This window comes from Camellia sinensis, chromosome 2, assembly GCF_055761805.1.
Source record: "Camellia sinensis isolate YWXY chromosome 2, ASM5576180v1, whole genome shotgun sequence".
NCBI lineage: Eukaryota > Viridiplantae > Streptophyta > Magnoliopsida > Ericales > Theaceae > Camellia > Camellia sinensis.
This window is the reverse complement of record NC_138962.1, coordinates 153160700-153186370: the sequence shown is the minus strand read 5'-3', so window position 1 is coordinate 153186370 and position 25671 is coordinate 153160700. Positions and strand designations below refer to the sequence as shown.

General features: G+C 46.8%; 1 protein-coding gene across 1 annotated transcript in view; it reads right to left on the bottom strand.

Moving 5' to 3' along the window:
• LOC114286384 (nigrin b-like) overlaps positions 1–23722 on the bottom strand; it is a 29481-nt gene extending 5759 nt beyond the window's left edge. Inside the window, exons 1-3 of the mRNA XM_082913119.1 lie at positions 23622–23722; positions 17380–17512; positions 13944–14157 (exon numbers count right to left, since the gene is read on the bottom strand). Of these exons, the coding sequence (XP_082769245.1) occupies positions 13944–14157; positions 17380–17512; positions 23622–23722 (448 nt within the window). The remainder of the gene's footprint in view (positions 1–13943; positions 14158–17379; positions 17513–23621) is intronic.
• Positions 23723–25671: the final 1949 nt, after the last annotated feature.

Sequence of the window (25671 nt, the reverse complement as noted above, 5' to 3'; positions counted from 1 at the left end):
ACTTGTCTCTTTATCCCTCTTTTAGGCCTTTTCTTGCATGATAGTTTGGCCTTATTTGTGATTATTTTCGTGGCTTGATGTAAACTGTGAAGTGTCCTTTTTTGAGCCCCTCTTAAACTTTGTTGAAGGGCTCTTTGCCATTTGGGGCCAGCTGCTGTCCCTTTGTGTTTAATCTCTCTTTTGGGGCCATTTTTTGCATGATAGATTAGCCCTATTTGCATTCATTTTTGGGACTTGTTATAAACTGTAAATATGCATGTTTTGAGACTATCTTGCATCTGTATTCATGCTTCATGATCAAATAATGCATGTTTTGTATAGCTATAGACCAATGCGTATGCCTAGTTTTGTGTTTCGGGGCCATTCCATACATCGGGTGCCATGTTTCCATGTTTCGGGATCATTTTGCATCACATTTTAGTACTGAAATTTGCATGATTGCATACCATATTCCATGCCTTGCCATGTCTTGTTAGAGTGGCATTTGTGCCTTAGGATCGGTCCTCGATTTGCGTGCATGTGTGCACGCATTTCGAGTGTCTCATTTTCATCTCATGGCCACTAATGTGAGTGTGGCTGAGGTCTACTCATGTTGGTGTAAGTCCATTGCGCATTGTGTATGCCATTTCATTTCATAGCATTGTGTATGCTAGGTTGTATGTTAGCGCATTGTGTATGCCATGTTACCTCATGCATCGTGTATGCCATTTCATAGCATTGTGCATGCTATGTTGTATATTAGTTGCATTCATGCATGTCATGCATATTGCATTGTGTTTGGGATAGGAGTTAGCCCGAGCACGGGAAACGAGGGATGTTTCGTACTTCGAGTGACGGAACGTGTCTCAATTCCCGATCACCGACACTCCGGATTATCCATGATGGAGTTTAGGTCTTGTTGTGTTCATATGTGCATTCATTTCATATTGAGTCATGCAATTCGACTCCTCGGCCATCATGCATCGATATGCGTGATTGGTGGCACGAGGATCGAGAACTACACTCTCCGGAGAGTAGTCATGCATACATATGTGAAAATACTTTGCCATGCCCCTTTGTTGCTCTCTGTTGCAGCAAATCAGAAATCAGCAACCTTCCAGAGCCTGGCACGCATCCCAAGAATAATTGCAAACAGAGGCAAATCGGGGCATCACAATGGATTTCCGCGCAATGCAATTCATCATCCGGAGCAGATTTGAGGCAGTCCCTGGCTTGCATGTCAATTTATTGCTTTCCCTATTTTAATTTGTTAATTAATTAGGGTTTTGTACATATTTGGACTGTAATTATTCATTTGGGACTGTATATTATTTATTCGGACCCTCTGCGCGAGGGCAATGTTGTAATAAGTGTGCGTATGTGTGATGTATGTCTTCCAACCCCACGTCTTTCTCTCTTTTATTTACCCGCTTATGATGGTTAGATTAGGGCATGTTTCAATTAGCATACAGTACGATAGCATGTTTGCATTCATTTCATCTGTCTTGCATGCACCGGGCTCGGCGCATCATACTAACTGCATTGTATTTTCAATTTCAAGTTGAATACATGTTAGCTGTAGCATTTCATATGCCATGTCTAGAATAGCCGAGCCTACTATAGTTGCACTTTTGCATGTGTTGCATTAGGCATTTCTGTATAATTAGGATCACGCATAGATTTCTAATTAGCTTCTGTTTTGGCTTGGAGTACTCGGTAAGTTTTATGCTTTAGCATCCTTGCATGCGTGTGAGTGACTGCCATGATAGCATGCTTACCATGAGGCTAATTGCTTATGTGATATATCTGCCTGAATGCCTGTGGGTGAAGGTTGGGTTATTTGGATTGGAACAATTCATCAAATGTGTATTTTAAGCCCACTAGATAGTGGCAAAATCATTTTTTTTTAAGCCCACCTGAGGGTGGCAAATCCACGTCTTAGCCTAGTTGCGGGTAGCACCATCAAACCATTTTCAAATAAACAAACATGAAATGTTTTGTTCCAATTCAGGCGATCCAGTCTATACTTGTATGCTGTGCGCATCACATAGTAAATCTAGGCTAATAACCGGAATAAGAACGCATAATGTTTTCAAAAATAGATATCATCGGTAGTAGAGGTCGATCTTTGATCGGGCGAGCGGGGGTGCTCATAAAGTGACCTTCCCCAATCGTACCCAAGTTCCCGAGCCGAGGCAACTTTGGTGATGAGGGACACGTGGCCTTAGGCAAACGAGTCAGGGTTTCCTAAATTTCCCCAAAAATAAAACATTTAGGTGGCGATTCTGTATCTGGCAAAACAGTCCATGTTTGGCACTTCTTTCAAAAAATCTGTTTTCTCAAAATGATTTGCCGGATTTGGACTCTTTGGTTCAGACTAAGAACCGTGACAATTTGAGAGTCCTGAACTGTAGTGAGCCCAATAATACGAATGGAACGGGACCTTATCCCTCCCGGGGCGTTCGGGGACGTCTACAGTTTCTGGCGACTCTGCTGGGGATTTAGAGAACTTGACTCGAACTCATGATATCTATTTTTTACTACACTTGTGTGTTTCTTTGCATTGCATGTGCATTGGTGCGCCTAGGACGCCGTGTTTGCCATCTTCTATTCCTGAACGGTTTGCCGGAGGCTTGTCTTGTCAAGGCATGACCATAAGGCTGACCGGTTATGGGCTCTGCCAGTATGGGAACACAAACCCCGGTTTTACCGGGGCACCCTTTTTGACCATTCGACCTAGTGCATATTTGGATCCATAGTGACCATTCCAAACTAGGACAGGTTGCTTACTCGTTTATAGGGTGTTTGAAACCGCTGCGTGCGTAGTGAAACCCTAGCTCCTGACAAAATAGGACAGAAAAAACCCTACCCCGACATAGGGGTGTTTTGGCTCTCACTTATCTGCTATGTGCTTTTAGAGTGCGTCTCTACAGGGAAATGCATGTATCAGTTTATGAGTTTGGGCATCAGGCCTGCGGGCATCAGTCAGTGTTTGAGAATCAGTTATCCGTGGGTATCAGATTCAGTCTTGGGGAACAGTGATTCAGGGACAATGATCAGTGTTTGAGGATAATATGTATTCAGCTTATCGACCGTGTGTTGTTATGCCCAGCTGTGTGTTGTGTATTTACTTTACGCTGTTATGCTGTCCGTTTATCTGTTTATTTATTTCCTTATTGCTTTATTTACCTTTTTACTAGGGCAGTTTTAGCACAATTGCTTCCGACCCAGTAGATATTCCCCAAGCACCCTGGACCAGAGGTCGCCGACTCAATCGATGCGAGGATCTGGTTGACGGACAGCCAGTGTTTCACTCTCTACCCCCAGTTGTCAGAAGAAGGCCAAGAAAACGCAGTGTGTCTGAGCAGAGGTTACCAGAATAGTGGTCCACCCTAGCAGTAAACAGTCAGGCTGAGGTTTTAGTTTCTGCCATAGAAATACACATACCAGTCAGTCAGCAGGATCAGCAGAGTGTAGCTGGAATGGAGGAAATGATGCGTCAACTCCAAGAGAGCATGAAGCAAATGCAGGAGGATGCTGTTCGCCAGGCGAAATTCTCTAAACAACAGGCCACAATCATGGCCCAGCAGGCGGAGCTAATTACCCGGCTCCAGCAGCAAGCCGGAGCATCAGCCTCACATCCAGTTCCTTCCCCACCAGGGATCTCGTTACCAGAGCAGACACCAACTGTCCAGAATGTCCTGCCAAATGCCCGGAACACCTTGCCAAATGTCCAGAACGTCCAGGAGGACACAGACTTTCCGACGGGGCCGGCTCCGCCCCCACTTCTGCCTCAACTGTCCAAGGCGCCTACGCCTATCAACCAACCGGACTCTCCCTTCGAGTTCGAAATAGACCCAACAGCACTGAAATTGAGCAAGCTCGAGAAGCTTTTTAAAAAATCACAAGGGGTAAAGGCTATTCCGGATATCGAAGACGGATATACCGATGTGGCCGTGACGCTACCAGATAGATTTAAAATGTCGCAGATCAATCGCTTTGACAGGTCTGGGGATCCCATGGTCCACCTCCGGCTATTCTTAGATATACTGCGGCCAATGGGCCTAACTAGACCCCAGAAGCTTTCACTATTTGGCCGGACCCTGTTGAGTGTAGCCGCCATCTGGTATGCAAAGTTGGAGGATGATGTCAAGCGGAGTTGGGATGAAATGGCTGAAGCCTTTGTTGCGCAATACTCTTACAACACCCAAATTGAGATTACAACTCGTGATCTCGAAACAACAAGGCAGGAGCCTAAGGAGAGTTTCTCGGATTTTGTGACCCGGTGGAGGGCGAAGGCCTCGATGATGACTTTAAGGCCCACCGATAAAGACCAGATCAGGATGATTGTGCGTAATCTCTAGCCAAAATTGATGCAAAAGATGATTGTACTCCCCTTCCCCACTTTTTCAGATCTGCACGAGATGGGGGTACAGATTGAAGATGCAATGAAACAGGGTCTGATCGACCAAGATAGGGAGCAACCAAGGAGGACTTTCAACCGTAACAACAATGCAGGCCCGAGTGGCGCTGCGACTGCAAGAGCTTCAGAGGTGAGCATGGTCACCACCATTCCCCCTCCCCTTCCAAGACCCATGGCAGCCACGCCCTTCTCCGGTGCATCCGGAAGCAACACGCTGACCACCAAATACCAACCCAGAGGCCAAAGAACCTTCACGCCCTTATACATGCCCCTGTCCAAAGCTCTAGGGGTATTAATCAGGAAAAAGTATTTGAAACCCCTGGAGCCTAGGCCACTACCAAATCCACTCCCTCCCTCTCATGACCCAGCAAAATACTGCGCGTATCACCAACAACACGGTCACGACACCGACCGTTGTTTTAGATTGCGTCACGAGATCCAGGATCTTATTGACAAGCAGGTGATTGCGCCTCCCGACAAACCTAATGTCACAACCAATCCTCTCCCACCGCATAACCAAGCCCCCCTCCTAATAGAATCAATTTTATCCAAATTGGGGTCGCATCTTACGATCCTAGTATCTATATCACCCCATCCCACCTACCCAAGCCGGAGGTGCTCCTTCCTGACTGCACCGACTCTTTGTGCATGGTGGACATCTCCACAACCCAACCAGAGCCGACGGTGGTGACCATCAAAGATGGGGCAGGGCAGACTTCAGAAAAGAATGGAATTGTTGAGTCTGGGATTGAACAGTCTGAGAGTTTTACTGGGGAAGTCTATGATCCGAGTGAGTACATCTTGTCAACAGGCCAGATTGGGCTGGGTATAGAATTGCCAGAGGAGGAAGAGCTGTGTGTGATCCAGGGGGATGGATTTGAGCAAGGGGCAAATGATTTGACGGCTGTGGAGGAGGACTTTGCTAACCTACAGTTTTTCGATGACCAAGAATCAGGGGGCGCGGCAGTCAACTGGTTTGATTATGAGGAATCGGCAGAGGCCACTGGATGGCTGGATGATCAACCAGATGTGGTGGAAGAGTCCCAACCAGAACAGGGCCCGGCAGGGGCAAGAGTATCAACTGTGGCCAGAAGGGCCGGAAGTCAGATTACATTACCGGAGAACGCCGGTACGAAGAATTTCGCTCAGGGCCTGAGCATTGTGGATGCACAGAAAGTCGAACAACAAACCACACTAACACAGGTAGAACAAGAAAAGATTTGGGATTTTGAGAGAATCCGGAAAGCCAAAATCCATGAGGGGACCGAAAGTGCTGTGTGCACAAAGACAGAAGATGCTGCGGGCATGCGGGCTGAAGGTACTACGAGTACGATCATACCGGGGCCGGACAGGTGTCTGTCGGCCGCCGACGGGATGTGGTAGGAAGACGATGACTTATGTCTTGCCCACACAGATAAGGATTGGGGAAACCATCAGCCAGACGACACCTGGTATGTCGGAGAGGTCGACCATATGACGAGAAGCGGGCGGTATTTCAAGCCCCCACACCTAGACCAGCTAGAGGCATCTGGAAAGGATAAAGAAGCTGAGAAACAGAAGGAGAAACAGCTTGAAGAGGAGGCTGTACTCAAACAATTAAAGAAGATACAAGTAGACATCTCCATTTGGGGACTGCTTATGGCTTCACGAGTGCACAGACAGGCTGTCCTATCTGCTATGGACAAGGCCAAACTCTCTATAGATACCACGCCAGAGCAGCTGGTTGGACTGGTCTTTCCGGGAGGAGGTTCCCCGACACTAACCTTTTCAGATAAAGAACTGCCGCCTGAGGGCGCAAATCATAACAAACCCCTTTACATCTCCGTAGAATGTAGAGGCAAGTGGATGCCAGTGGTTCTCATCGACACGGGATCCGCCATTAATGTATGCCCGTCAAGGACGGCATATGCGATCGGGTTGAAGCCCGCGGACTTCGTGCCGCCTACTCAAGTGATCAGAGCCTATGATAATACCAGCAGAGAGGTGATGGGGACTGTCAAAATTTAGACTCAGGTTGGCCCAGGACAACACAACATTGAATTCCATGTCTTGGACGTTCCCGCAACCTTTAACCTACTTTTGGGGCGACCGTGGTTGCACCAGGTCAAGGCAGTCTCTTCCACTTTACATCAAATGCTGAAGTACCCTCACGGGAAGGGGGTAGCCATTGTTTTCGGGAATTCATCAATCCATCCACCGCCAGAAGTGTCTACACCAGTCTTGGAAATTGAACATGGCACGGAGGATTTGTTCTTGTCAGGGTTTACTTTGGCTGAGGCCCGAGCTGTGCAGAATATCATGGCCGTTAATGATGGAGTATATGTCAGTGCTCAATCTGTATACCTTATGAACAAGCTTCAACATATCCCCGGGATGGGATTGGGAAAGAGTGGCCGGAAGGGCATCGCAGCATTGGCCGAAGTGCCACACAACCCTCAGACCTTTGACTTGGGATATCTGCCCACCAAAGAGGACTGGGTGAGGAAGGGAAAGGAAATGGCTGGAAGAGCCAGAGCGAAGCAGGCCAGGAAGCCTTTTGAGCTAATGCATAGGCCCATTCAGGGTACCCTAAACGGACGCTTCGTCCGGGAGGGGGAGGACTTTCCATTCTGTGGCTTCCTAGAGCCATGGCTAAACGCGGAGAGGAAGCGCGTGCCGGGGTTTGAGATTTTCTTTGACCTGTAGTTATCCAGGGATGACGTTGCCGAAGAGCAGGCAGACCCATCAGCTGAGGTTGAACAGAGTAAGAAAGTGCAGTCTGAGGGCACCGAATTTGAAATGGGGGTAGCGCTGGCATGTCTACTTTCAGATCCTCCGATCGACCAGGAGTGCTTGGGGGATAACTTCTCGGTATGTGTGATCGGGAATGGAATGGCTGCGGGCCAGCCAGCAACTATTTTGGATGCATCTATCGCCCCCTCTCTCACTTGGCAGTATGAAGAGGGATTCTTGTCCAGCAGTACCGAGTCAGGTAGTGAGCCGGAATCTGATTCCACCGAGTCTTGTGAGTCGGAATCAGGTTCTAGCTCGACTAAGTCTGAGTCTGGTAATCCTGGGGATGATAACCCGGATGCCACAGTCTTGTCCAGGTCGTCTTTTTCTTTCTCTTTTGAGTCTGTTGTAACCGAGGAATCGGATGATTTGGATGTGCTTAATGAGAATCAAGTAGCTGTGGTTTCTGAGTACTTTTCTGTACCCTTGATTTATTGCATTAACTCAGACTTTCAAAATTTTGATGAAAACGACGAGGACGAAGTTCCTCCGGTTTTGCAACGCTTAATTGAACAAGAGCAGGAAAGATTTGTTAAACCCCTGGTTGACGAAATCACTACAGTAAATATTGGTACTGAGAAGGACCCGCGGCTGGTCCAGATCGGGTCCACATTATCTTCAGAGGAACGCGAGCGCTTAGTCGCTTTATTAAAAGATTTCAAAGATGTTTTCGCGTGGTCCTACGAAGACATGCCTGGAATCGATCCTGAGATTGTACAACACCGGATCCCTCTTGACCCCGAGGCCCGACCTGTTAAACAAAAACTCAGAAGGATCCGCCCCGACTGGGCCCTCAAGATTAAGGAAGAGGTCACCAAGCAAATCGACGCAGGCTTCCTGCTGGTATTTGAATACCTGACTTGGTTGGCCAACATCGTCCCAGTGCCGAAGAAGGATGGCAGGATCCGAGTGTGCGTGGATTTCAGGGATTTGAACAGAGCTAGTCCGAAGGACGACTTTCCCTTGCCGCATATTGACGAGTTGGTGGATTTCACAACGGGGCATGCTTTGCTTTCGTTCATGGATGGCTTCTCAGGTTACAATCAGATAATGATGGCACCCAAAGACAGGGAAAAGACTGCTTTCACCACCCCGTGGGGGACCTACTGCTACAGAGTGATGCTGTTTGGGTTAAAGAACGCTGGAGCTACATATCAACGGGCCGCGACTACAATATTGCATGATATGATCCACAAAGAGGTTGAGGTGTACGTGGACGACATGATTGTCAAGTCCAAAGAAAGAGAGGGCCACTACACCGCCTTGCAAATTTTTTTTCGAAGGATCAGAGAATTTCGGTTGCGACTAAATCCTCAGAAGTGTACGTTCAGTGTTACAGCGGGAAAAATGCTGGGATTTCTGATTACACAAAGGGGCATCGAGGTCGACCCTTCAAAGATCAAGGCCATCTTAGAAATGCCACCACCAAGGACTGAAAAGGAGGTGCGAGGCTTTTTGGGTAAAGTGCAATTCATAAGACGGTTTATCTCAAAATTAACCTTGACTTGTGAACCACTTTTTGGTCTCCTGAAGAAAGGCAAGAAATTCTAATGGGACGGCCGATGCCAAGCTGCTTTTGAACAGATCAAGGAATACTTGCAGAACCCACCCGTGTTGTCACCGCCAGAGCCAGGAAAACCATTGATATTATACCTTTCAGTGACCGAGACCACAATGGGCTGTATGCTCGCGCAAGAATTAGAGGACAAGGTGGAGAGAGCCATCTACTATCTGAGCAAGAAGATGCTAGAGTATGAGACTCGCTATACGCCATTGGAGAAGGCTTGCTTAGCTTTGGTATGGGCTACCAGGAAGCTGCGGCACTACCTGTTAGCTCACTCCGTAATGTTGCTTTCACAACTCGATCCCATCAAATATCTTTTCGAGAAACCGGCACTTACGGGTAGGCTAGCTCGTTGGTTGTTGTTGCTCTCCGAATTCGACCTGAAATATGTAACACGCAAGTCAGTCAAGGGAAGAGCAGTAGCAGAGTTCTTAGCCGATCATCCAGTGGAAGGAGGTGAAGCAGTTGAATACTTATTCCCGGATGAAGCCATTTTGCACATCGACGACGAGTATTAGACGATGTATTTTGACGGAGCGTCAAATTAGTACGGGTATGGGATAGGAGTGTTGCTGATAGCACCCGACAATTCCCGTATCCCTCTAGCCTTCAAACTCTGGTTCAAAGTCTCGAACAACGAAGCAGAATATGAGGCATGCATTGCCGGTCTAGAAGCAGCCCTGGAATTAGGAGCAAGACGGCTGGACGTCATCGGGGATTCAAACCTTGTTGTGTCTCAAGCAAAAGGAGACTGGAAAGTCAAAGAAAAAAAGATGATGATGTATCACCAGACCTCGGACTTGTTAATTCCTAGGTTTGAGAAGCTAAACTTTGCTCATCTTCCAAGAGAGAACAACAGGTTCGCAGATTCTTTAGCAACTCTATCTTCCATGATAGACATCCCGTTTAGAATCCGGATGCGTCCAGTCGTCATTGACCAGAAATTTACGCCCGCCTATGAGTCGATTGCTGCTATAGATGAGGTTCGGAACGAAAACCCCTGGTATTATGACATTTGGAATTTCTTGGAGAAGGAAGCATATCCGCCAGGGGTAAATGCCAAGGATAAAAGGGCAATCAGAAGAATGGCCGTTCAATTCATCATCTGTGGGGGTAAGCTGTATAAGAGAGGTCATCTGGGAATGCATAAGCTGTGTGTTGCAGCCGAGGAATCGAAGCGACTGATGGAGGCCATCCATGGAGGAGAATGCGGTGCGCATATGAATGGAGTAATGCTAACACGGAAGATCCTCAGACAGGGTTACTACTGGTCCACCATGGAGGAGGATTGTATCGGTTTTGTCCGGCGATGCCACAAATGTCAGATTCATGCAAATCGCATGAATATCCCGCCGTCAAAGCTGTACAACATGACTTCGCCATGGCCGTTTTTAGTTTGGGGAATCGACGTGATCGGGGCTGTCACTCCAAAAGGGTCGAATGAGCATGAGTTCATCCTGGTCGCGATAGATTATTTCACAAAGTGGGTTGAGGCCCAGTCTTATGCAGTGTTGAAGGCGTCGCACGTTGCAAAATTTATCAGAAACAACATCATCTGTCGCTATGGAGTCCCAAACGAGGTCATTTCAGATAATGGTTCCCACTTCAAGAAGGAAGTGATTGACTTGTTGGAGAAATATAACGTGGCTTTTCATAAGTCATCCACATACCGGCCGCAAACCAACGGAGCGGTCGAGGCCGCCAACAAGAATATCAAACACATACTGCAGAAGATGGTGGAAACCTACCGGGATTGGCCAGATAAGCTGGCATTTGCTCTATGGGGCTACAGGACTTCAATTAGAACTTCTACCAGAGCGACTCCGTATTCATTGGTTTATGGGATGGAGGCCGTTCTACCTATCAAGATTAAGGTTCCGTCATTGCGAGTATTGGTTGAGTGTCAAATAGCCGAAGCAGATTGGCAGCAGAGAAGGTTTGAGGAACTCATGCTCTTTGATGAGAGAAGACTGAAAGCACTGTACCATGTTCAAGGTTATCAGCGCAGAATTGCCTGGGCTTTCAACAAGAAAGTTAAGTCCAGGAATCTAAAGGAATGAGATTTGGTGCTCAAAGACAACCGAGCTCCCATCCACGACCCAAGGGGCAAGTTCAGACCCAATTGGACTGGTCCCTACATCATTAAAGCTGTCTGGTCAGGTGGAGCTGTGGTTCTGATGGACCTAGATGGCCTAGAGTTCTCCCAACCGATCAACATTGACAAGTTGAAGAAATATTACCCCTGAGAGGCTCGCTAGGCCGAAAATCCGAAAGGGCGACCTAGGCAAAAGTTAGAGCATAAAAAAAATTGGAAAAACATAAAAACTGAGCTCGCAAGGTTGAAAACCCGCAAAGGGCGGCCTTGGCAAAAGTTAGAGCATAAAAGGAGAGTGAAAATACTCGAGTGAACCTAAGCCTGAACTATGTAAGGCTTGATTCCCATCTTCGGGATACGTAGGCAACTTCATTCTGAAGTTTAGCCATAAACTTTTCCCCGATCAACTTTGTCCATTTGATCATATCGGTCATCTTTGTCTATCAGCATTTAAGGGCTTCCATTGGAATCTCCGGTGCAGTGCTATTCAGACTAGGGGCAACTTTCCATTGCCATGCAGTGTCGCGGTACTCTTCAGACTAGGGGCAACTTTCTAGTTGTAGGGATCCGGGGTTGTGCATCTCAGTGACAGATCTCAGGCGTGTCCAGTTCTCATCCATATCGAAAATGGTTTTGAAAAGTTTTAATAAAAGTTGACTTTGTTCAAATTAATCTTTCTACAACTAAGACCATTTTTGGACCAAAGCGGAAAATTTTCAGTACCACAACCTTCAATTTCATTGATTTCAAAATAGAGTTCTCCTGCTCTTGCATACAATCGAAGTTGCTTTTTATTACATTCATAAAGAAAACTTGAAAGTACTAATAAAGCAATAAATCCGGGGCATAGTCAAGTCAGGTGTCCCTGCGCCCCCTCCCAGAGCTGGTCGAAGCCTCTGATACCGAGCTGGGCCCAATATGTGCCTCTTCATTGAGCCAATCCAAGCACTCGTCAGACAAAGTATAACTGAAAGTGGGAGCGGGGGCCAGGAGTTCTCTCGTCCTCCATGCTGTGGCATATCGGGCAAGCTATGCACCTCGAACTGGGAAGGCAGCCGGATACTCTATCTCCTCTGGCAGGCAAGTCTGATCATGACCAAACTGGCGCTGGAACCGGAATGGGAAATAGAATACACAGTGAGTCAAGCCAATCAACTGAATCCCAGTCTGTCGGGACATACTATAGCTCATTGCCGGGAGATTGAGCCAAGGGCAGCGCTAGGCGATGCGATCTGCAGACAAATTGCACATCCAGTCGAACCACCATCCCTCATCAAAGGCATCGACTAGGCGTTGTCGAAAGAAGTAGCCGCGAGCTGAGTAGGCTGGGCAAGAGTCCACGACTTGCAATTTATCCATCAACCATACCTGGGGAGGGATGAAAAATGAGAGAATAAAGAATAGAGAGATGTACGATGAGAGAAAAGTAAGACAAGGGTTTTGTGAGAAAAACCGAGCTTGAGGGCCGAGTGATGTGAGCATTACATATATGAGATTGGGTGGGAAACATTACCTGCAGCAGTAGTGGACTCCCCGCAAATCTGGTCATCTCCCGGCAATGGCAAGCATCCAAGCCCATCAGCGTCTCAGCCAGTGTCATCACAATACAACTCTTTCCATCCTTCAAGCCTTGAGCAACTTCAATCAGGCGAATGCTAGATCCACCAAAGCCCGACACAAACAGAAAGTGAGATAGCATGCACAAGCAAATGGCATGTTGTCGGAAACCTTGCCAATAATGGTCGCTACGGTCACCGACGTCAGAAAAGCGATAAATCAACCCGAGAATGTCCAGTTCCTCATTACAGATTAGAGACCAAGCGTCATGCGTGGTGAGCCCACACATCCGCCCTAAAGCTTGGGCGTGACCAAAGCGAAACTGAGGCAAGATCTCTTCACAACTTTCGGATTCCATCAAAGCTTGAAAATCTTTGAAAGTTGGACATACCTCTTGCCCGCCGAAGCTAAAGACACGCGTTACCGGGTTCCAAAACCTTGCCGCGGCATGAAGGAAAGGAAGGTGTAGCGGAGTGTGACTCAGCGTGAATAGTGCATTCAAGCCAAAGCCCCGAAAATTCAACTTTTCCGAGCCATCTAAAGAAGCAATCCAAGCTGTGAGATTTTCGACGAGAAATGCCTCCATTTTGGTGCAAAACTAAGATGAAATGAATGAGCCACGGAGCTAGGACTTTTAAAGAGGATAAGGCACTATTCGGGGGGACACGTGTCGAAAATTTGGTGGTGGCTGGACTAAGTGGCCGGCCGGCCACCTTTTCTAGCAGGCCGGCCACCTCTCCCTCCCTCAAATGCAAAAAGTTGGTCGGCCAGCTCCCAAAAGTGGTTGGCCATGCTACAATCTGTGTATTTGGCCCTGTTTTACTCTCCAGAAGAAAGTTCCTAACATTTCCATGCATCGGGAGTGTCAAAAGCTTCCATTTCCCTCTGTTTCGGATGCGTTTCGTCGCCCAAATCGTCCGAAATACACTTTGTTTATAGAGTTGTTGTTAAATCTTGCTTATCAAGTTGTTGTTTTGCTTATCGAGTTGTTGTTTTGGTTGGTCGAGCGGTTTCGTTTACCGAGTCTTATTTAATCGAGTCGCCGAGTCTTGTGCATTTGAGTTATTACTCTTTGTTTATCAATTTTGTTGTGTTTTTCTTATCGAGTTGTAAACTTACTGAGGTTTTTCTTGTTTTTTCTCTGTAAGATTAGGTTGTTCAGTTTGTCGTGTCGGTTCGCTACCTGACTTGGCACGTACACAATGCACATTTACCATTCAATCTCTTTACTTGCAAAATGATGCGATGCGATACCGAGAACATAAAGTACAACACCTTTTCAAAAAAGCTGTTTCATTCCATCATGCTTCCTTTGTTACAACATTTTACAGCAAAGGTACAAGTTTTACAGAAAATAAAACTGCCGAATAATGTACAATGTGCTACAACTACTAGTAAAAAAAATAAATAAAGCAGGAAACAGCTGCACCAATGCTCTCAAGAGCAGGAATAAGAGGCCATCTTCGTCCTCTTCTGTGGAACAAGCTCTGCACCGCCGGCACCATCTGAGTCGGAACTGTCATCCTCAGGATCCTCCTCTCCACTCCCGGAACCAGGGTCGGAACCCCCCTCTCTATCAGCAGAGGTCTCTGACTGACGATCTGCAGCCTCCTCCTCCTCATCGTCCTCATCGGGCTCCTCCTCTACGATGTGTGCCCTGTGTCTGCGGGACGACTCCCCTCTCCTGGCCCCGCGAGAAGGCCGAGATGGCCTGGCTCCCTGAGAAGGTCGAGATGACCCGGTCTGTGGCGGATATACAGGAGGCATCTGAAAATAAAAAGTGCTATTTGAATACATCAGCTCAAAATGTGTGTATCAGGTACAGATGCAAGCAAACTACATGAAATGAGGGTGCATACAGATATAGTATATGAATGTGGTGTGTCAGATGTGCTCTACACATACAATTAATCAAAGTAGTAAAATGTTCAAGGTCAACATGTCGTCAGAAGTACGATAAATGTGAGAAAACTAAAGAGTACCTGAAAACCCATGATGGACAGCTGCGCCTCTCTTCGCAAGACCATGCCCTCGAGTGAGGCCACCAATCCGATCACCCCCTCCATTTACTCTCTGGGTGGCTGCAGATACAAGCTCAAATCATCAATGAATAAAGGAATGTCTAAGTATTTGAATGATAGATGAAAAGCAGTGGGGGCATACCGGTGGTGAGTCGAGATCAATGACATATCGATGATCAGGCATGGGAGGCTCTATCGGAATCGGGTAGGGGGTCCCGTACCGCCATCCTGTCAACTCGGTCGGCATGTCTGGCCATCCAGCATGATGATGAGTCGGAGGAATCAGGGGAACCAGTCCAATCCCTCCTCTCGATGTGCCAGCCCTGCTGGTAGAAGGGGCGCCTGCAGCCCGAGCTCGACTCAAAGACAGCATGTCAGTAGACCTCCTCGAGGGAGCACGGACACCTGTCAACGGAGGCATCAAGTAGGTGTGACGGTAAGTCGCGTACTCCCCGTCCTCTAGATGTAGCAGTGCCCAGTCTAGCGTCAATAACACCCTGGGGAGTAAGCCTATCAGCGAGCCGTATATCGTCCGGAGGTGCTGAGGGAACACTCGGCTCAGGAAAGACCATAGTCTGACGAAGGAAGCGTTCCCCCAGGAACCAAGCCCTACCAACTGGCCCCTCGAACAAGATCCTATACCGGGAAGAGCCCCATCCTCCGGTAAACTGAAATCGAAGGTCCCTACCCAAAGGCAACCAGGGCTGCCAGGTAATCTGCGGGTAACCAAGGCATAGGCTGATCAGAAACCATAGATGTACAGAATAAACCAGAGATGAAAACATTGGGAGTTGGGAGTTTTGGATTACCTCTGACGGCTGCACCGTGTCGAAGTACTGTCGTAGGAAGAGAAGAGTCTCCCGGGGCCGCGGCCGGTACTGGCCCTCGAAAACAAGCGAATAAGGGGTCACAAGGGGCGCCTCCACCTCCAGCTCTGGCGCTAGTACGGGAAAATATGCGAAAACCCATAACTGCAAAAAACGAGGCAGAAGCCATCAGAATACAGAATGCTGAGTGCAGGATGTCAGGACAGAGTATAAAGTGTGCCGTGTGTGCAATATACATGCATTGAAAAGTAGAAATGTAAAATCAAGAGGGCAGAAGGTACCTCCCAGGCTCTCCAGTAGCCGCCGACTATGTTCCCCCGTCCGCGGGAGGTCGCGCTCATATAGCAATAAAGGGTAGCCAAGCTGGCGCCACCCCAATCATACTAACTAACCTGTGTGAGGTCTGCCAGGGCACCCAGCAAATATAGCCCAATGGTGTTCCCCCTGTCGGCGAACAGAGTGGTCCCGAAGAGGAACATCAGAAACCCGCGGGCGTACTGTGTAATCTCCTCCAGAGTCTCGGGCTCAGTATGCCTAAAATGTGAAGAAAACCAAGTATACCGGACTCGGCCCGAGGATCGGTCGACCAGTGGACGAGCTCCCAGTAAGTAGATCCAAGCGGCCTCCCACTGGCCCATATCCTCGTCATATGGGATCGCCCAGCCTCCCACGTCAAGGCCGGTCAATACGGCAAAGTCAAAAGGGGTCATGGTCATATCCCCGGCAGATGAGAAATGAAAGGAGTTGGTGGTGTCCCACCACCTCTCCACCAGGGCGCCCATCAACGTCCTGCTAGCTGGATAACGAGATATCCCGGCACAAAAGGGCCCGAATCCTGCTAGATCAACCCAATCGCGGACGGCCTCTGGGAGCTCCGCGTACCAATCTCTCGCAATGATAGAGCCGTATCCCCGTGTAACACGGGAGGACACCTGCATTCATGGTGAATACATATATTCAGTTTCAGAATGAAATAAACAAGCTGCATGCAAATGGGATATACAAGCTACGTGCAAACGAAATGTATAAGCTATATGCAAAATCAAATCAGAAATTCAGAATTTGGGCTGTGTGTTCAGATTCTCAATCAACATGGACTGTGTGTTCACCTCAAAGTTCGAGCCGAGTGTTCAACATCAAAATATTTGGGCTGTGTGTTCAGATTCCAAAATCAATGTGGACTGTGTGTTCACCTCAAAGTTCGAGCCGAGTGTTCAACATCAAAATATTTGGGCTGCGTGTTCAAAAATTCAGAGTTTGGGCTGTGTGTTCTACTCTCAACAAGTGTGTGTTGTGTGTTCACCCTCAACTTGGGCTGCGTGTTCAGAAATTCAGAGTTTGGGATGTGTGTTCTACTCTCAATCAGTGGGCTATGTGTTCACCTCAACTCGGGCTGCGTGTTCAGAAATTCAGAGTTTGGGCTGTGTGTTCTACTCTCAATCAGTGGGCTGTGTGTTCACCTCAACTTGGGCTGCGTGTTCAGAAATTCAGAGTTTGGGCTGTGTGTTCACCTCAACTTGGGCTGCGTGTTCAGAAATTCAGAGTTTGGGCTGTGTGTTCTACTCTCAATCAGTGGGCTGTGTGTTCACCTCAACTTGGGCTGCGTGTTCAGAAATTCAGAGTTTGGGCTGTGTGTTCTACTCTAAAGAAGTGTGTGCTGTGTGTTCACCTCAACTTGGGCTGCGTGTTCAGAAATTCAAAGTTTGGGCTGTGTGTTCTAGTCTCAACAAGTGTGTGCTGTGTGTTCACCTTCAACTTGGGCTGCGTGTTCAGAAATTCAGAGTTTGGACTGTGTGTTCAACTGTCAACATATATGTGTGCTGCGTGTTCACCATCAGGTTGTGGGCTACGTGATCAGAAATTCAAGCATTCAAAATGCAAACAGAATACCGTATCATGGGCTAAGCGTCAGAACAAGCCACGTGCTAAAAAGAGCAGATATGCATGGCAAGAGGCATGAAACGTACAAAAATGCGGAATATGTTGCAGAAATGTAAAAAGGCGAAGTAAATACCTCTCGTGCCACATGAGAGAGGTGAGACTCCGGCTTTCGCAGAAGTAGATCCCCAGGCGCTCGATCATCAAAATCAGTGAAGTGATAAAAAATAGCCCATGGGAGCACATGTGTTGGGGGGTCGTACCTCTCGGGTATGAAGGGTCGAACCCTCGAGTATGAAGGGTCGAACCCTTGGAGGCAGAGCCATAATATCGGGATCATCCCCGGCGCCCGGAGGACCTCCACCGTGAGGAAAATGACCGGCCATTTCAGGAAATCTGCAAAAAGGAGCAAAAATGAGCAAAATGAGCCAAAATTGGAAAAAGTCAACAAAAGTCAACCCCTGAGAAGATCTTCCAAATCTTGAGACAAACTTACCTCAAGTGGTGAAAATGAGAAAAGAAGCACCGAAATCAAAATTTAATTAGTCCAAAGTGATGAAAACTGAAAGATTTCGCGAAAACAACTTGTGTGGGGCGTTGGAAAACGCGTATAGAGCTCAGATCTGAAGGGGAAAATGGTCCAGGAAGGTAGAGGAAGTGTTTTCGGAGCTGAGGTTGTGAGGAATGAAGCTTTGGCCGAGTGTATTTAAAGAAATGAGAGTGAAAGGACCGAACTGCCCTGGATTTGGGCTAAGTGGTCGGCCGACCACCTTTTGTGGCAAGCCGACCACCCCCTTTGTAAAATGCTGGTCGGTGGCCTCTCCCTGGGACAAGTCCTGGTCGGTGGTGTTCCCCAAGTGCCCACCAAGCTCTCTGCAAATTTTGGGAAGGATTGGAGTCCCCGAGACCTGAAAAAGTACAAGAGAAGTGCACTTTCCGTCGCAAAATCGCTCTACCGAAACTTCGACTCCAACTTTCGACGCGTTTTTCATCGTTACCCGTCAAAAGTGAGATGTATCCTTTTCAAACATGTTGCGACCCCTCCGGGAGGTAAACCGGAGGTCGCAATTGAGTCACCCTCATCGAAAACTCGCATTTCTTTGCTCGTCGTTTTACGACAAATTCGCACTCAAATTCACATTTATTCTGCATTGTTATGCACGTCACTCGCATTCTCATGCACACCACTCATGCTCTTGTGCACGTTTCACAGGTGTTGTCAAATCCTCGTGCTTAACCCGCGTTGTCACGCGCGTTACTCCTCGCATTGTGATGCACCTTTCTATCGGCGCCGCGATTGTCTGCATTCAATATCGCTTTGAACATGTGTTGCTAATCATGTTGTGCTTGTCGAGTTTCTTTCTTTTGCAGGCACGATATTGTATGTACGGTTCATTTGAGGCTGGTGCGACTAGACGAACCGCGCAGGTATTGTATCTTCTCCATGTGAGACGTGGCGAGAATTGAATAATTCTCCGCATTCTTAACTGCATGAAATGTAGTTGTTGCTTTGCATTCTTACTTAAAACTGTTGCATCTATTGTGAATATGTGCTTCATTACAGCTTGCTGCATTTGCATGATCATTGAGTTACCTTCGGCTTCTTGCATTGACAGTTGCATTTTGCCCATGCCTGCGGGCATGCCTGCGGGCGCATCTCTGTTTTGTCTTGCCTGTTTGTCTAAGTCTTCGGTCTTATAAAAAATGGGTCGTCTCTGGGCTTTGACATTCACTCCCGTCACTTATGACTTCCGAGTTCTATCAAAGAGGGGCAACTGTAGACACCCTATTTTTGACCGACCTTAAGACTCAGACGTCACCAGTTGAGCGCTCGGTGATATTGCATATAGTGCTCGTTCAGAAGTTTCAGAGTCTTGGCTACGAGCCTTGCCTCCGGACTTCCGGACTCTTTCGTACCTTGCCTCGGTTTACGAACCAGGCTCTGTTTTCTATGTTTTCTCTTCCCGAAGGGAGGGAGAGGTCTCGTAGATCATCTCTCAGTGGCCGTAGGCTACGTTTCGTGGTCGTAGGCCATTTTTCCCGTTTGAAGCCCAGTTTTCGGTTTTTCAGAGCCGACAGCCGTGTGCCTCAGTTCGGGACCACCTAACCACCTCCGTTTGCTCCGGTTTTTGGCGTACACCTTATTTCCTCCTTTTTAAGGAACACTGTGGCCCGAGAGACCGACTTCGTGGTCGAACGCCACCTCTGGTGCTTAACAGCCCATTTTCGGGGCCTTGGGCCGCGCGTTTTGGTCCCCAAACCTCCGTTTTGCATCCGTTTTGGTTCATTTTTGGTGGAGACCTTATTTTCATAGTTAGGAAGCTTGTAGGAGGGTGGAAGGCCAGCAATTGTTCCAAAAAGCCAGCTTTATTCCTTCATCGCTCTCCGACGTCGGTTTTCCTCACTTGAAAGCCAATGTTGACCACCCTGGAGCCACTTTCTTGAACCCTAAACCCCATATTTGTGATGTACACACCTGGGAGGCCACCAATATTTGGTGGCCGACCAGTAATTGTGCCTGACCCTTTTGACCCCCTCTGAAAAATGGTCTTTTCTCTCTTCTGGTTCATTTTTTCTGGGTTTCAACCACATAGTTGTGTTGTGAACACATGGGAGGCCACCTTTTTGAGGTGGCCGACAAGTAATTTTGCTTGTCCCTTTTGGCCCTTGGTCGGCCGACCATGGGAGGTGGTCGGCCGGCCACCTGAACCCTCAAAACCTGGCCGGCCATGACCCCCTCACTTGGTTCCTTACAAATCTGACCTCTTTTCCCCCCCCAGATCCTGTATCCGATGGGGACTCTTTTGGGGAGAAAATTTGAATTTCATTTCCCCCCTTTCCTTGCCTCTCTCCCTCTATAAGACCAGCACCTCTCCACCATTTCTAAGGGTTGACAAAAACCAATTGGAGCCTTGCATACATACATCCCCCATCTCCCTCATTCAACCATCAAACACTCTTGGTTCTTGGACCATTTCTACACCACCTCATAGAACCACACCTCCATACTCCATTCCAGCAACTTGGAGGTTATGTCCAGAGGTTAGGAACACCATTTCTTCAACCAAAAGCTGCTGGTCCATTGGTCTACAAGGGTGAGTCCCATTTTCCCTCTTTCGTGCCTCATTTTGCTTTGTATCTAAGCCATACTTTCTAGCATTTTTGGGCTCCGACCCTAACTGTAAATAGTCATATTTTGAGCCCCTTTCCATGTTTGATTAAGGGTCTTTCTCTGTTTGAGGCCAGCAGCTATCACTTGCCTCTTTATCTCTCTTTTATGCCTTATTTTTGCATAGTATTTTAGGCCTATTTGTGAGTTGTTTTGGACTTTTCCATAAACTTTAAAATAGCTTTTTTCGAGCCCCTCTTCAACATTGTTGAAGGGCTCTCCTCTGTTTGAGGCCTCCTGCTATCACTTGCTTCTTTATCTCTCTTTTAGGCCAATTTTTGCATAGTATTTTAAGCCTATTTGTGAGCTGTTTTGGACCTTTTCATAAACTGTGAAATATCTTATTTTGAGCCCCTATTCAACATTGTTGAAGGGCTCTCCTCTGTTTGAAAACAGAAGCCACCACTTGTCTCTTTATCCCTATTTTAGGCCTTTTCTTGCATGATAGTTTGGCCTTATTTGTGATTATTTTTGTGGCTTGATGTAAACTGTAAAGTGCCCTTTTTTGAGCCTCTCTTAAACTTTGTTGAAGGGCTCTTTGCCATTTGGGGCCAGCTGCTGTCCCTTTGTGTTTAATCTCTCTTTTGGGGCCATTTTTTGCATGATAGATTAGCCCTATTTGCATTCATTTTTGAGACTTGTTATAAACTGTAAATATGCATCTTTTGAGACTTTCTTGCATCTGTATTCATGCTTCATGATCAAATAATGCATGTTTTGTATAGCTATAGGCCAATGCGTATGCCTAGTTTTGTGTTTCGGGGCCATTCCATACATCGGGTGCCATGTTTCCATGTTTCGAGATCATTTTGCATCACATTTCAGTACTGAAATTTGCATGATTGCATACCATATTCCATGCCTTGCCATGTCTTGTTAGAGTGGCATTTGTGCCTTAGGATCGGTCCTCGATTTGCGTGCATGTGTGCACGCATTTCGAGTGTCTCATTTTCATCTCATGGCCACTAATGTGAGTGTGGCTGAGGTCTACTCATGTTGGTGTAAGTCCATTGCGCATTGTGTATGCCATTTCATTTCATAGCATTGTGTATGCTAGGTTGTATGTTAGCGCATTGTGTATGCCATGTTACCTCATGCATCGTGTATGCCATTTCATAGCATTGTGCATGCTATGTTGTATATTAGTTGCATTCATCCATGTCATGCATATTGCATTGTGTTTGGGATAGGAGTTAGCCCGAGCACGGGAAACGAGGGACGTTTCGTACTTCGAGTGACGGAACGTGTCTCAATTCCCGATCACCGACACTCCGGATTATCCATGATGGAGTTTAGGTCTTGTTGTGTTCATATGTGCATTCATTTCATATTGAGTCATGCAATTCGTCTCCTCGGCCATCATGCATCGATATGCGTGATTGGTGGCACGAGGATCGAGGACTACACTCTCCGGAGAGTAGTCATGCATACATATGTGAAAATACTTTGCCATGCCCCTTTGTTGCTCTCTGTTGCAGCAAATCAGAAATCAGCAACCTTCCAGAGCCTGGCACGCATCCCAAGAATAATTGCAAACAGAGGCAAATCGGGGCATCACAATGGATTTCCGCGCAATGCAATTCATCATCCGGAGCAGATTTGAGGCAGTCCCTGGCTTGCATGCCAATTTATTGCTTTCCCTATTTTAATTTGTTAATTAATTAGGGTTTTGTACATATTTGGACTGTAATTATTCATTTGGGACTGTATATTATTTATTCGGACCCTCTGCGCGAGGGCAATGTTGTAATAAGTGTGCGTGTGTGTGATGTATGTCTTTCAACCCCACGTCTTTCTCCCTTTTATTTACCCGCTTATGATGGTTAGATTAGGGCATGTTTCAATTAGCATACAGTACGATAGCATGTTTGCATTCATTTCCTCTGTCTTGCATGCACCGGGCTCGGCGCTTCATACTAACTGCATTGTATTTTCAATTCCAAGTTGAATACATGTTAGCTGTAGCATTTCATATGCCATGTCTAGAATAGCCGAGCCTGCTATAGTTGTACTTTTGCATGTGTTGCATTAGGCATTTCTGTATAATTAGGATCACGCATAGATTTCTAATTAGCTTCTGTTTTGGCTTGGAGTACTCGGTAAGTTTTATGCTTTAGCATCCTTGCATGCGTGTGAGTGACTGCCATGATAGCATGCTTACCATGAGGCTAATTGCTTATGTGATATATCTGCCTGAATGCCTGTGGGTGAAGGTTGGGTTATTTGGATTGGAACAATTCATCAAATGTGTGTTTTAAGCCCACTAGATAGTGGCAAAATCATTTTTTTTTAGGCCCACCTGAGGGTGACAAATCCACGTCTTAGCCTACTTGCGGGTAGCACCATCAAACCATTTTCAAATAAACAAACATGAAATGTTTTGTTCCAATTCAGGCGATCCATTCTATACTTGTATGCTGTGCGCATCACATAGTAAATCTAGGCTAATAACCGGAATAAGAACGCATAATGTTTTCAAAAATAGATATCATGGTTAGTAGAGGCCGATCTTTGATCGGGCGAGCGGGGGTGCTCACAAAGTGACCTTCCCCAATCGTACCCAAGTTCCCGAGCCGAGGCAACTTTGGTGATAAGTGACACGTGGCCTTAGGCAAACGAGTCAGGGTTTCCTAAATTTCCCCAAAAATAAAATATTTAGGTGGTGACTCTGTATCTGGCAAAGCAGTCCATGTTCGGCACTTCTTTCAAAAAATCTGTTTTCTCAAAACGATTTGCCGGATTTGGACTCTTTGGTTCAGACTAAGAACCGTGACAATTTGAGAGTCCTGAACTGTAGTGAGCCCAATAATACGAACGGAACGGGACCTCATCCCTTCCGGGGCGTTCGGGGACGTCTACACTAGGTCTTATAGCTAGGTCCCGTAGCTAGGTCCTGTAGCTACGTCCAACAGCTTGGTTCTGTAGCTAGGTCCTACAGCTAGGTCCCATAGTTAGGTCCCGTAGCTAGGTCTTAAAAACATCTTTGACCGCCACTCCAACCTAGCTCGGCCCAATTTGGCTACACAAATTACCCTCTCAATTGCCCCTTAATTCCATCTGCATAGCATGATTTGGGATTACCTGTTAACAGCCGAGCTAAAAACTTCAGCCCTTCAACCGAGCAATAACTTAGGGCGAAACCAACTCCCTGACTTAGTCAAAACCGAACTAAGAATGCCGCACCATAAGCTTCAACAGGGCTACGAATCCGTTGTTCCACTTAGCCGAGCAAGCACTCCATTTATTTCGCCTTTGTTTCTTTTGGCACGGTCCAACGATCCGTGCTTAATATTTTTCCTTTTCACTTTGCAGACTGACTAGGTTGGCCAGGCACACCTTTGCACGCTCAACCGTGATACTATATCTTGCAATGTGAGGCTGCCAAAGACCTCTTCTTCAAGTGTGGGTGGAAAGCAGCTGTGGCGTAACTCAGTCATAGCCAAGAGACCGAGGTCTTCCTAAACCCTCCTCCATATTTTATACTGAGCTCCATGGTGGATTATGCAAATGCTATTCAGCAAAAATTTCTTCAAGCTGAGGAGGAAAATGATGCATCCCAAGAGCCTGATAACAACGCCCAGCTCGGTCGCCAGTCCATCTCTCCAACTCCAGTGGTCTCCATCCCACCTTTGCCTGTTGTGTCTAATGCGGTGCCTTCGACCGAGCTCAACCAAACTGTGCTTGCCATAACCGAGCTACCTTTTGGTGAAGCCAGGGTTGAATTGCACGCCGATTTAGATGACCTCTTTGCATGACCATGTACTTTCTTTTCTTTGGATGCTAACTTTGAAAGCTTTTGTAACCGGGTTATGGCCCCTCCTTTTGTAATGCACTTTTGGAATGAAATCTTCAATTTTCTCATCTTTCTGTTCAGTTTATACCTGCATCCATTATTCAACTATAACTTGTATGAACTATAACAATTTCTTTCCGAGATACCAATCTCGATCCCAACCTTGCAATCTACTTATCTCTACCAACCACTCTTTAGCCTAGATCCTTATCTCGGCTGAAGAGTACCAAAAGTTGGTTATTCCAACCAACTACTCTTCAGCCTAGATCCTTATCTCGGCTGAAGCGGACTAAAAGTTATTTTTTCCAGCCAACCTCTTCAGCCTAGATCCTTATCTCGGCTGAAGAATAATGAATGTTGGTTTTTCTAGCCAACCTCTTCAACCTAGATTCTGATCTCAGCTGAAGAGAGCTCAAAATTGGCTATTCCGGCCAACCCTGAGTGAAGTGTTTGGTTATTCCGGCCAAACTTTTTCATTGCCCCCCAGTCGGGCAAAGACTTGTTAGTTAAACCTGCCAACTTCCTGCAACCTAGATATCCTTATCTCGGCTTAGGAGAGCTAAATGTTGGTTATTCCGGCCAACATAGAGCTAAGCGTTTGGTTATTCCTGCCAAACTTCTTGATTGCCCCCCAAGTCGGGCAAAGACTTGTTGGTCAAACCTGCCAACTTCCTGCAGCCTAGATATCCTTATCTCGGTTTAGGAGAGCTAAATGTTGGTTATTCCGGCCAACATAGAGCTAAGCGTTTGGTTATTCTTGCCAAACTTCTTGATTGCCCCCCAAGTCGGGCAAAGACTTGTTGGTGAAACCTGCCAACTTCCTGCAGCCTAGATATCCTTATCTCGACTTAGGAGAGCTAAATGTTGGTTATTCCGGCCAACATAGAGCTAAACGTTTGGTTATTCCTGCCAAACTTCTTGATTTCCCCCCAAGTCGGGCAAAGACTTGTTGGTCAAACCTGCCAACTTCCTGCAGCCTAGATATCCTTATCTCGACTTAGGAGAGCTAAATGTTGGTTATTCCGGCCAACATAGAGCTAAACGTTTGGTTATTCCTGCCAAACTTCTTGATTGCCCCCCAAGTCGAGCAAAGACTTGTTGGTCAAACCTGCCAACTCTGCTTTTAATGCCCCTAACTCGCTAAAACAACTTTTACAAAAGAAAACAATCTATGTTGAAAAGGAAACTACTTGTTTTATTAAGGAAAAGAAAAATTACAAGTACTCTATAGGAAAGCTAAAAATAAAATAACTTAAGATTGGCAGTGTTCCACGGCCTAGGGATGACCTTGCTATCTCCATCTTCCAAGTGGTATGCCCATTTTCCTGCTAATCAACCACTTCGTATGGTCCTTTCCATTTGGGCCCTAGTCTTGCCGTCTCTGGGTGCCAAAGTGTTTCCCATTACTTTGCGCAGCACCCAATCTCCAATCTTAAATTGCCTTTTATTCAGCTGCCTTGCCAACATCTGTGAACAGCTCGTTACTCTCGAGTTCTTCTACCAACTGTACATATCCTTTGGCAGTGCCGCTGCCATTTGTTGTGACGAAGCATTGTTTGGACATAATTTGGTCTCCAAAGACCTCTTCAATTA